We start from the raw sequence: 12,292 nt of genomic DNA on the forward strand, positions 1-12,292 counted from the left end.
GCGATTATGCACCGAATTCATCATCATCATATATGAAAAGCGTTCCATATCAATGTATACACATTTTCATTTGCTTTACTTACTCGTACACTTTTCCGTCCTCTTTCCTTAATTAGTACAGTATCCCCCACTCGCCATTAGTCTCTCGAGACTCTACGATTGGTTCATGTAAAACCATTAGGCTCGTAGCTATTGATACTTATTCGCAATTTATTCTCCTTGTAATGATTTGATCGGTAATTTTCCTTTTAATGTCCATGGCGCTTTGGTTGTTAGATAAGAGTTGTAGACATGTGAAAGAAACGGTAGGCACTATTGTAGAAATAAAATTTAGTGGTATTTAAAATATTAAAAAAAAAAAAAAAAAAACCAAGAAAAAGGCAAACAGAAGAGGGAAAAATAAATCAGAGATTCATTATTTGATAAAGTACCGATGGTTAACATTATGAATAAATGAGTAGAAAGATAATTCAAGGACGCGAAATTTTGACACTCGTGCTTTTACCATTTTACAATTTTATAATCATCACGAATAATTATTTGCTTGGTGATACTTGATTCTGCGCAGTGACAACCTCGTGCGAATTTCACATGATATGCCCACTTATTTGAATAAAAATAGGATTTCTGAGGTACAATGAGTGCGAATATCAACGCAATTTTACGTGGTTGATACTTGTCTTGCCCCGATAGTCCTATTTTATCAAAAGTAGCGCGCACGTGAGATACAATCGGGACGAGGCTGCCATTGCGCAGAATCAAATATCAGGTTGATGCGATCTAGTCAGAATTACAGGCAGAAGTCTGAACTCGCGTCGTCTCGGTGAGTGTGTGAGTGTAAGACAACGGACGACCATCACTATTTTCCCTCGCAAATCCATGAGATTCCTCCGTCGGTAATCGCTACGTTTTTACGTGCATTGGAACGTTCCCAATTGATATTTATCTACATACAACGAGGAGTAAATTAAGAATTTGGTAATGCGAAAAACTGACGTAAGCTGTGTTTATCTTGGTAAACGCTCGTTAACAACCGTTAGAGCTGCCGCCTCGTCGCCCTGCTCTGACACCAGCTCGCATCGATAGGTAACGAGAGAAAACTGTCTGGCCTAAGGAAAACAGCATTCCGCAATGCCGGGGGAAAATTGCTTGGTCTGCGCGAGCGACGAGGGTATTTTCCTGGACGTTCTTGATCAGCCAACATTGCGAGTTAAAGCAAAGAATTGCCGGCTTGATAAGGTAAGTAAAATAACGCTGATGAGCTTTGGTGACTTTGTAGGTTAAGACACGATCTCCGTATTGGAAGGGGAAAGACATCAACCCAAGATGTATGTACTACGCCGGTCATTATAAAATTGAAGAGGGAGCTAAATAAAACCATCAGAATACCCGATCGTTTCTCGTAATATTAGTATTTACGGTCAAATCCACCTTTTTATCAATAATGGGATTATTTTACTATTTTATATAACGGTACACCAGAGTTATTGTGATATTGTATAATTCTGTATGTGTTTCTCATGCATATATGCACACACACACACACACACACACATATATATATATATATATATATGCATATGCATAAATATATACACACAATATGTATTTTTCTTGCATTTTTTATTTTTCTAGTTTTTCATCAGAACATTTTTACTAAAAGCAAGTAATCTTCGACGTTGTGTTGAACATTTTTTTTTTAAGATAAATTATTCGCTAGGTTAAATGTAATATTACTTATGTGTACAGCGTAGATTTATAACTGCATATTAGTTGCGTTTACTGGAACAAAAATAAATGCATTTGCATTTCATTCGATGGCAATAGAAATTAATTGTAAACGAAATTATAAACCTAAAGCCTGTTTTTTTTTTTTGAGTAAGGAATGTAATGGGTTTTCTTTTTTTTCAAGCTCAAAAACTTAGAAGACATAATAGAATATTTTTAGTAATTTATAAAACAGTATGACGTCAATGAAATATGTAATAGTGTCATGTTGTTTTGGTTTGTTATTTAGTTGTCGATAGCTTTGCCTCTTAACAAGTTTTGTGCTGAATCGATTAACCTTTTCAAAATTGCAAATATTCAAAATAAATGTAAATGTTTAATATGATAAGTTCTATAGGGTTATATTCCAACAGAAATGTGCAATATCGCATCTATTACGAAAAAAAAATATCGATAATGTAAATAATAACGCCTGCTGCTTTTCTTCTACACCTATGCGCTTACAATTATAACCTGCCTTTGGTAATTTTATCTCCTTATGTGCTTTCGTAACATCGATGTAACATTAACTTAATAAAAAATAATAATGATAATAGATAAGTAATATAAAAATACAATAAAAAAAAACTCCCGAAAACGCTGTCACTGTAGATAAAACGTAATATAAGAGGAGCGAGTTTGTTTATTTAGACAATTTTCGGCTTTTATTTTTTACTTTCCAATTGCAGTTTTTTTTTTTTTTTTGTACAAAGATATGAAAAAGTCTAATAATGTCTCGTGTATGTAATTTCATACGCGTATTTTCAGATAATAGAACGATAAGGTTCACGATTAATAGGAATAATCGATGTAACGTCTTTAAAAGTAACCGGCGTAGTGAAAGAAAAATTAACATCTTACGATGCACGAATGATAAAAACGATAAATTAATGTCGCCTCTGCATTATAACTCACTTATGATAATATATATATATATATATATATATATATATACACATATATATAATTTTAATCGCGACGATTCCAGCCTAATTCCTCGCAAACTCACAGATCTTGTGTTATTTGAGTGCTTGTTGAATAATTTTCGTCTTCCAAAATAAAAAAAAAGAAAGAGAAAAAAAAACTACAATTGTAGGCACAGCTTTCGAAATGTGAGCCCGATGGTAGCGCCACCGAGTCGCTCTTCTATGCTCATAATGCATTAGTACGGATGCACATAGGAGAAAAGCGGAGGAGAGTGGCGATTTAGCAGCGGCCGAGTGCCGATACGTCATATAAAACCGTGTAGTCGGATGCGCGGGTGCGTGCGTCGTGCGTGCGTGCGTGCATGGATGGATGCATGCATGCATGTGAACTCGGGCGATCGCTTCCATGACGCGAGTAGAGGCGAACTCGTTTGTTTCAATGTGTGCGCCGAGCGCAGCTTGAGTATTGCTGGGGTACGAGTTACTCGAGAGGGAGAGATTCGGAGCTTCGGCTTAAACTTTTAATCTCTCGCTTAAATTATATACGGACCAATAGAAGGACCTAGGAGGAGACCGAGTTATGTTTTCTTAAGAAAGACAGGTGGGCTGTATACGACAAAATACCGGTTGCGTTTCACAGTAAAGTTCTCGGCGCTTTTCGAATCTTTACAGAATCGGCAAATTCTCTGTGTACATATCTCTCCCCCTTGATTATTGTTTTTCAATTCGTTGAATTTATCATTATGTTACTTTTTTGTTTATGGGAAGTGGAATTGTTGTTTACTAGCATAGGATTTCGCATGTTTGTTATTTCTCGGTTAGGATTATCAAATCCTTAGCAATGTTAATGTCATTTCACAATGGTATTGTTGGTGCTTTTCTCCTTTAATGCTTTTAATGCTTGCAAATGTATGTAATTTACATTTTAATAAATAATTAAAGATAATCGAAATATTATTATATTTTGAAATTAATTTGTAAATTATTTTTTCATGTGTATTACTTTTTCAAAAGAATTATTTTAATAATGCTTGGGGTCATTAAAATGATGATTACATTAATGTTTATAATTTTTTTGTTTTATTTTCAGGTATCGGAGGATGGTCCATCGACGAAAGTATGTTATAAATGTGCATTTGAAATAGAACAATGTAATATTTTTGTTGAGAAAATTAAAAAGGCTAATAAGATACAGAACTCCAGAAAAAGCTGCTGCATCTTTTGTTTAGATGCATACAATAAAGAAATATTCTTTGATCTAACCAAACAAAAGTTTGGAGTAAATAACCTCATTCAAAGAATACAAGATCTTTTTCCCGATGAAGTGAGTCATTTTTACTTACAAATTATAAGTTTATATTAAACTCATATATATATATATATATATATATAGACTTATTAAAAACATATTTATTGCAGTTAAAATATAAGGAACTTCAGAGACATTTAATTTGTTTATCGTGTCGATATTGCGTGGATTTATTAATTGATTTAAGAAATTTATCAGATGAAATACCTGCTAAATTAAAAACCATAATACAAAATGGCATTGATCCAGCTGATCTTCCAAAGGTACATTACCGTTATGATTGTTTTAAAGGAAAGATAGCAATTTTTGTTTTGTTTTTTTCCCAAATGTAATTATATACTTTATATATACTTTATATATAACTTTGTATAATTTTGTACATTTCAAATCTATTTGCACTTCACAGAAAATATTAATTTATATATGATATACATTTTTTCTTAGTACCTCAATATTGTATTTATATTTTTTATTTGCAAGATAAATTTATGTTTTAGACAAAAACATCAATTGTAAATCGCAAGACTACTTTTATCCAGTCATCGAACTTAGATCTAAATACACCATCGGACACGGATAGCGATTCTTCTGTCATAATGAGTAATAGAAAAAGGAAAAATAAAGTTAATAAGACAATAGTATCAAGATCACAACGTAAATGTGAACAATGTAAAATAGAAGTTAAAAGTGGAGTAGATATGTATAAGATATATCGAACAGGGGTAACTGTTTGTAAACAATGTTGGCTTACTATAGACCCTGGTAAAGTCAAGACATCATCTAAAAAGCGTAAAAAGTTCGATTATTCGGGAACAAAATTGTGTTCTGTACTCTTAGAAGATGTATATCAAAAAAATTCATATGAGAGAGAATATAAAATAGAAAAAGATAATAAAGGTAATACTGTATTCATAGTAACTGACGATAGTGAAAGTGAAAGTAGAACCAAACGTAAAGTAAATAAAATCAAATCAAATGATATAAATAATAAGCAGGATGTAAGTAAAGAAGTTGTACATGATATAGAAATTAAAAAAGTGAAGTCCGTTAGAGGAGGCAGAAGAAAGGAAGACGTTGAGAAGAGTATGCAAGAAACTGTTGATAATAAGCCAACTAGATTGGGTAATAGAAGAAAAGAATCAGAGCCAAGTTTACAAGAAGTCGAAGTAAAGTCTACTAGAAGTAGGCGACATAAAGATTCAGAACAAAGCGTAAGAGAGGAAAGTGAATTAAAATCCATAAAGTCAAGTATAAGAAGAAAGGACTCGGAAGAGAGTATACATGAAGACGGTGAAGATAAATTTACTAAAGACTATGGTAGTTTAAAGGATGATGAACAAAGTATTCACGATAATACGGAGTTTAAGAGTACAAAAATGATTAGAAGGAGAAAAGAATCTGAAGAAAGTTCACAAGATATCGAAATCCGATTGACTAGATCTTCCCAGAGTAGAAAAGATTCAGAACAAAGTATTCAAGAAGTTTTGGAAGTTAAGCCAGTGTCAAAATCATTTAGGCAGAGAAAAGAATCTGATCATAGTTCGCAAGAATTTGAGAGAAAAGCAAATAAAAGTAATAAAAATAGAGATTCTGAACATAGCTCGCAAGATGGTATGGAAATTATTAATGCAAGGGGGTTCAGAAGAAGGAAGGAGTCTGACCAGAGTATACAAGAAGACATCGAAGTTAATGTAGACATTGATAGTGATAGTGCTCCAGTTTCAAAGAAAGCAAAAACATCCAGTCCAAAAGTTGAGTCAATGCCAAAGCATATTCAGTCAAATATAAACAACCAAAATAGTGCTGCATCTGAAATTGTATTTACACGCAAACGAGGCAGAAGTAGTTCTTTAGAATCAACTGATAGTGTTCGAAAATCTTCCAGGTCTGCAAGGAAAAATACATTGGAATTAGAAGAAATAATAGAAATTGATGTCGATGATTCAAATTCGTTTAAAATACAAAAGGAGAATGTGTCGTTAAACGAGGAACTAATGAATAAAGGTATATTAATACAAGAATCAAAAAGAAATCGAACAGAAAGAGCAATCTCATATGATAATCATAGTGATGTGGAGTCGAATGCATCCGATAGAAAAGTAAGTTCAAAAAGATCTAGTTCTGTATCGAGTAAAGAATCGACTCCAGTGTTACAATTTAAAGCACCTCATAATAAGGATAATCAGGAAAATTTAGAATCTTTAAAATTTACTTTGAAAGAAACAAAATCCAATAGATTTGTAAAAATTCAAAAATTCGAAATTGGAAAATCTGATGATGTAGAATCATTAAAATCTATCGAAGTTGATACTTCAGAGTCTGAAGAAATTGATGTTTTGAAGTCTACTGATGAAGAAACGAAAGATGATACTTTGAAAGTATTAATGGAAGAAAAAGATAAATCAAAATCACCTATTTTAGAAGAAGACGATGTAAAATTGGACAAGGTGGCAATAAGACTCATAGATGATGATATGCTTACATCAGTTGACGAAGATAATTCAAAGTCTACGGAAGAAAATATTGATATAACAACAAACGATATTTTTAATAAAATTCAAAGTGATATAAGCGAAAAGAATTTAATGTTTAATACTAATGACTTACATAAAATAGATCACAGAAGAGATTATAAATCAGTCAAACAAAATATCATAGATTATGAAAATGAAAAATATTTGCAAAAATCGGAAAATGAATCTATCGAGGAAAATATAATTATAACAAACATCGATAATGTTAAAAAAGACATGGTTGAAGAAATTTATAATGATATCGAAAAGGACATTGTTGCATCGGATATAAATGATATTGAAACAAATGTTAGTGAAGATTACAGTGATCACAGTATGCCTGAATCGTTAAAAGATAAGTATATATCAAGTAAACAATTACTTTCATATAAATTCAAATCTCGAAAGTCTAAATTTTCTTCAAATAAAAAATCTAGAAAGTCTAAAAATAAAGATTCTTCGGATGATATTATTGTTTACGATTCATCAGATTCAGAAGTTACTAAATTTTCAGAACAAGTAAATATAACTTATACTTGTACAATATGTGATAAAATATATGAAAATAAGTTTATTGGCCTTCAGCATGAATTAACACACATGAAGACTTTAGAAATAAAGTTAAAGAAAGTTCAAATACCTAATCCAAATAAATCTTTCAACGAATCTGATATCGAGTTACAAATTAGTTCGAAGGATAATACTTTTCACTCTGATTCGACGGACGAGGTATTAGCAATAGATCAGAATGAAGAAAAAAATGAAAATATAATAAAAATTAAAGAACAAATATTGAAAGGTGAAAAACACGAAAATAATATAGATAATAATAAGAAGGAAGAAGCTATTGATGAACAAATCATAAAAGTATCCAGCTTAACAAATATTAATATAGACACGACTCAAAATAATCATAATGAAACGAGTAATACATTAAACGAAGTTGAGGAAAGTATCGAAAGAACCAGAATAGAAAAAGAAACAAAAATTAATGACATTGATGAAGAGAAAGTTGAATTAATAAAAAGTGTACAAGGCAATGAAGTAGAAGACATTAGTAAACAACCGATAAGAAAATTATCAAAAAAAAGCGAAGCTAAAAGTAAAAGTGACAAAAAATCTAGAGGGAAAAGAAAAATCATAAATGAAAATGTTGAGCTTGAACGAGAAATGACAAGCGCAGTTGAAATTCAGTCTGATAAAATTGCAGAGGCTGTTCAAGAAACTCTCAATGACATGGCAGAATTACATGTAAAAATACAAGAATCCAACCCTGTAAAGGTACCTGAATTAAATAAAATATTAAATAGTGATGAATCGGAAATTGAAAAGAAGAATGAAATTACAGAGTTGGAAACTATTAATGAAGATAAAAATGAGAATCCAATTATGCAGTTGACTGAGAAAAAAGAGTGCGGTAGCACTATGGAATGTGATGATGCTATTCAAAGAGAAATAATGCAGTCTGAAAAGGTTATATGCGAAACGGTTAATGAAGGACGAGAAATTGTACATGAAATGGAAAGTTCAAGTACCGATGTATTAAACGAATCATTTAAAGAGGCAGCGGTGGACCTTGAAGTGAAAGTTATGAAAGAACCGTATGATGAAATTATAGATAAGTCGAAAAAAGTAGAGGACGATGAAGCGGAATCGATCAAAGACGTAGCTAACTTAGATAGTCAAATAGTCGATATTATAGCAGACAATGTCGAGTGTAAATTATCAAAATCAAATGGCACTGTTGAGATAGAGGAAGCAGTGGATTTGAATGGGAGCGACCGTGAGAACGAATGTATCATCGATTCTCCGACAGATGTAAATGTTGAGTCCGGAACTGAAATCGACAATGCAATGTTGAATAGGCTGAGCGTAGAAAAGGACGATATTTGCTTAGGACAAGATAATAACGAGACAGTTGGAGTAACTAACGAAGCCGATGGTAATAACACCGAGGACGAAGAAGCCTTGGCTCAAGAAAGTTTAGAAGAATTAATGCAGCGTGGTGGACTTCAAATAATTGACGAACTCGCCGAATCAGTGACAGACGGCGACGAGGAAAGTGAGAAAGATGTGAATTTAAGTTCGGAGAAAGAGAATGTCACGGAGAAGGAGATTGAAATTGATAACGAGTTACAGATTAAAATATCTGACGCCGAGTGTACAGAAATCCTGGAAATCAGCAACAAATCATTATCCAAACAAAAGGAAGTCGATAACGGGGTATTAGGCGAGAATCAAATTATCCAAGATGTTGACGTGGTCGAGGAGGTAATAAACGACGATGAGCAACCCCATGGAAACGTCGTGCAGGAGGTCGAGGTCGAAAGCAACGGTAATTGTGTAAACGTAGCTAATAATGTCGTAAGTCAAGCTTTAACCGACGTCTTCAATATGGCAACTGTCGACATTTCAAAGCGTTTGGATTTACAAACCGATCCGATTTCCGACGAGGAAACGGAAGTAATACCGGAGACGGTTGAAAATATATCGAGAGAGATTCGCAACAGTCAAGACATGCCTTCCCTCGACCCTATTGATGAAATTAATGACGATTAATAACTGTCATTTGAAAAAAAAAACAAACAAAAAAAGACAAACAAAAAAAAACAAACAAAAAAAACTAGTCTGAATCGTATAATGAAAATTCGTTTTTGTATTTTGATTTTTCTTTTATTTATTTTTGTAATCCCTTAAACAAATGTTGACATTCCTATTTTGGACTTCAATTTCAACTCCTTGTTTATTTTACTATTGCTTTATCAGTTATTTCATACATTCACAAATATCATTTATTAACAATACAATAATTACATTATACTTAATTATTTTTATTTTATAATCTTGGTATTAATATAATGCAGAGCTCGATTGAATTTCAATGTACTATATATGCAATTATATTTATCAATTAAATTTTTAAAACCATTTGATCGTCGATTAATGCTAGTTGTCGTTTATGATTTCTACGACTGACGGTATTTTATTCAATCGATAATTTTAACATTAAGCAAATAATGTAACTCAAGAAAAAATTTAAGCACGATAAATATTTGAGTTTGATTGAATGACAGAGACAAAAAGAAAGAAAAAAAAACCTGTGAACTTTCACGTGCTTTAAATTACGTTTGTAAATAGCAAGAATATACATTACATATAAATAAATATACATACTCTTTGGATACTTAAAGTAGAAATTAAGTATCTGTAAAAAAGAAAAAAAAGCGTTTTACTTCGTTCCTTAAAAAATATGATGCGATCAAATTTTTTTATGTGTACAGTAAGATACGGAAATTCACTTTGTTTAAGAATATTCCTTTTTGTAAATATACACATACTGATAATATAAATGTGAAAATTTAATACTAGTGACGAAGAGTTTTAAATTCGATGATTTATAAAATAATAATAATAATAATAATAATAATAATAGTAGTAGTAGTTGTAGTAGTATTAATGATAATAATAATAATAATAACAACAACAACAACATCAACAACAATAACAACAATAATAATAGTAATGATAATAATAATTATAATAATTGTTATTTATTACTTAAACATTGGGAATAAAATTTAGTGTATAGGGGATATATGAATTTAAAATTTTGTAATTTTGTCAGTGATTAGCAATGCATCGTGTTACAATTAACAATTTGTTTTTAGATAAAATTAGACTTTTATTGGTTAAATATTGGTTTAAAAGTTAATCTCGATAGTTCAGAATAACACTTGAATATAAAAATAAAATTTTTAAACTCCAACGATATATTATACATTTTTTATGAACTTCGATAAATTCTAATATAAATTTTAACTATAAAATAAGCACTTAAATTGTATAGGTATAAAAGCCAAAAAAACAAAAGCATAAGAAAAAGCCGAGAATAAATACTCAAATGTAGAGTGTGAGTTAAATTTTTATCTGCAGCTTTTCAGCTCATCAAAAGAAAATCGAATACTTTATCCTAAATATTGTAGTGCGATTATTATCTGGGCCATCCATCCAATATTTTTCTAATAAAAAGCAATATTCTCATGACTGATTCTATTTTTCTTGACGCTCAAGTCGTTCACCACCATTTAGTATCCCAATAATAATTCGATAAAGTGCCTCAAACATATTGAATCTCCATTAATTTTGCGAAATCTATTTATTGATACCATAAAAACATACTATAAACAAATGTATTGTATAATTTTTTTTTTAATTTCGCACTTTATTTTCCAGTTGTTTGTTTCGATTTTCCGGCGCAGTGTTAGTCTAATATCGGACTTATCGACACCCGCACCCCAAGGTGTCGAGTGAGAAAGGAGAGAAAGAGAGGCGAATAGGAGTGAGAGAGAGAGAAAGAGAGATCTTCGAGATCTTCGTGTGCGTTAACCTTACGGTCGATTTCTCCCCTACGAGCCATGCCAGGGATACAGCCGGGAAGAAACGCGTCATCGTCTTTTGTCGTAAAAGATCTTACGATTACATTTCGAACTCCACGGATGTGTCGTCGTCTCCTTGAGTTTCAGGCCGAACGAAATATTGAATATTCGGCGCGTGTACGTACAATGTATGATAAAATAAAAAAGTAAAGTACATGTAGTAGATTTATATCAGAATAGCTCGACAACATTGCAAAAGAAAGCGTTCGTTTATATTTTCAAGAGATTTCTTTCGTTTGGATTAATTTTGTTGAAAGAAGTCGTGCCTCATAGTAACGATTCATTTAATTGAGCCTATTTTGACAATTAGCAATTCAATTAATTCTTAACTAAAATGTAATGTGATTTTATGAAACAAAAAAAGAAAGAAAAAAAGAAAAAAAAGTGTAATACAAAACAGATATTTACTTATTGTTATAATGTAAATTGTAGCCTATGCTACTATTAAATTGATTATATTAAAGCTGTCCGGGCAAAAGTGTTAGTAAAAAAATTAATTACTTTATTGTAAAAACATTTTTAAACCGATAAATTACTATATAAATATATAAATATATATACACGTATACACACATACACGCACGCGCGCACACATACATACATACATACATACATACATATATACATATATATACTGTTGATTATCAAATTTATGATACTTATTCTTAAATTATGAATTATCGGATTAATCAAGTATAGAGAAATATTTTCTTAACGTCTCAAACACGAAGACACATTAGATTTAAATATTATAAATAATTATGACAAAAGTTATGCTTTCTTTAGTCAGTAATCTCGTAGAATGATTAATGATGATGAATAATTGTAAATCTATTATATATTATATATATATATATATATATATATATATATATAGCGGCTTCCCGACAAATCTAAACAAAAGTAAACCCATGAAAATTCTAACGAGAGCCACTAAAATTAATTGGGGGAAAAAATTTGGTTTCCCATTCTTATGAATAACGTACTTTTGTCAGGCATCGGCTTTTCCTCAAAGGGTTCACCGCGATCCTTCCAATTCAAGATTTGCAATGTTGCATCGACGTTGCCGCCGATACATTGCACTAACAAGGCTTGAAATGCGTGTAGCAACTCCTGACCTTGGGCGAGAATAATGCAATATTGCAGTACTAATGAGATATGCAGCCCCTTCTGCCTCTACCCCACAAATTAACGAGAGCCAAGATGAACTGCTGACGTATGAAACTTTTCTTTAAAACCACAAGTTAAATGCGCCTGTATGTGCATATATATATATATATATATATATATATATATATATATATATATATATATATATACACTACTGAGTATAAAGAGACG

At 31.4% G+C, this 12,292-nt stretch overlaps 2 protein-coding genes across 2 annotated transcripts in view; one reads left to right on the forward strand and one right to left on the reverse strand.

Moving 5' to 3' along the window:
- The first annotated feature begins 795 nt into the window (after positions 1 to 795).
- LOC105365517 (MATH and LRR domain-containing protein PFE0570w) lies at positions 796 to 9,112 on the forward strand. The gene is made up of 5 exons (XM_011503710.1): positions 796 to 1,239; positions 3,784 to 4,017; positions 4,113 to 4,265; positions 4,500 to 6,508; positions 6,566 to 9,112. Exons 1-5 carry the CDS (start codon positions 1,132 to 1,134, stop codon positions 9,072 to 9,074), a joined length of 5,013 nt encoding a protein of 1,670 aa, XP_011502012.1. The 5' UTR covers positions 796 to 1,131; the 3' UTR covers positions 9,075 to 9,112.
- Positions 9,113 to 11,811: 2,699 nt separating this feature from the next.
- LOC105365518 (uncharacterized) overlaps positions 11,812 to 12,292 on the reverse strand; it is a 4,016-nt gene continuing 3,535 nt past the window's right edge. Inside the window, exon 8 of the mRNA XM_011503711.1 lies at positions 11,812 to 12,069. Within this exon, the coding sequence (XP_011502013.1) occupies positions 11,891 to 12,069 (179 nt within the window). The 3' untranslated portion in view covers positions 11,812 to 11,890. The remainder of the gene's footprint in view (positions 12,070 to 12,292) is intronic.

Source organism: Ceratosolen solmsi, unplaced genomic scaffold (assembly GCF_000503995.2).
Source record: "Ceratosolen solmsi marchali unplaced genomic scaffold, CerSol_1.0 scaffold8, whole genome shotgun sequence".
NCBI classification, from domain to species: domain Eukaryota; kingdom Metazoa; phylum Arthropoda; class Insecta; order Hymenoptera; family Agaonidae; genus Ceratosolen; species Ceratosolen solmsi.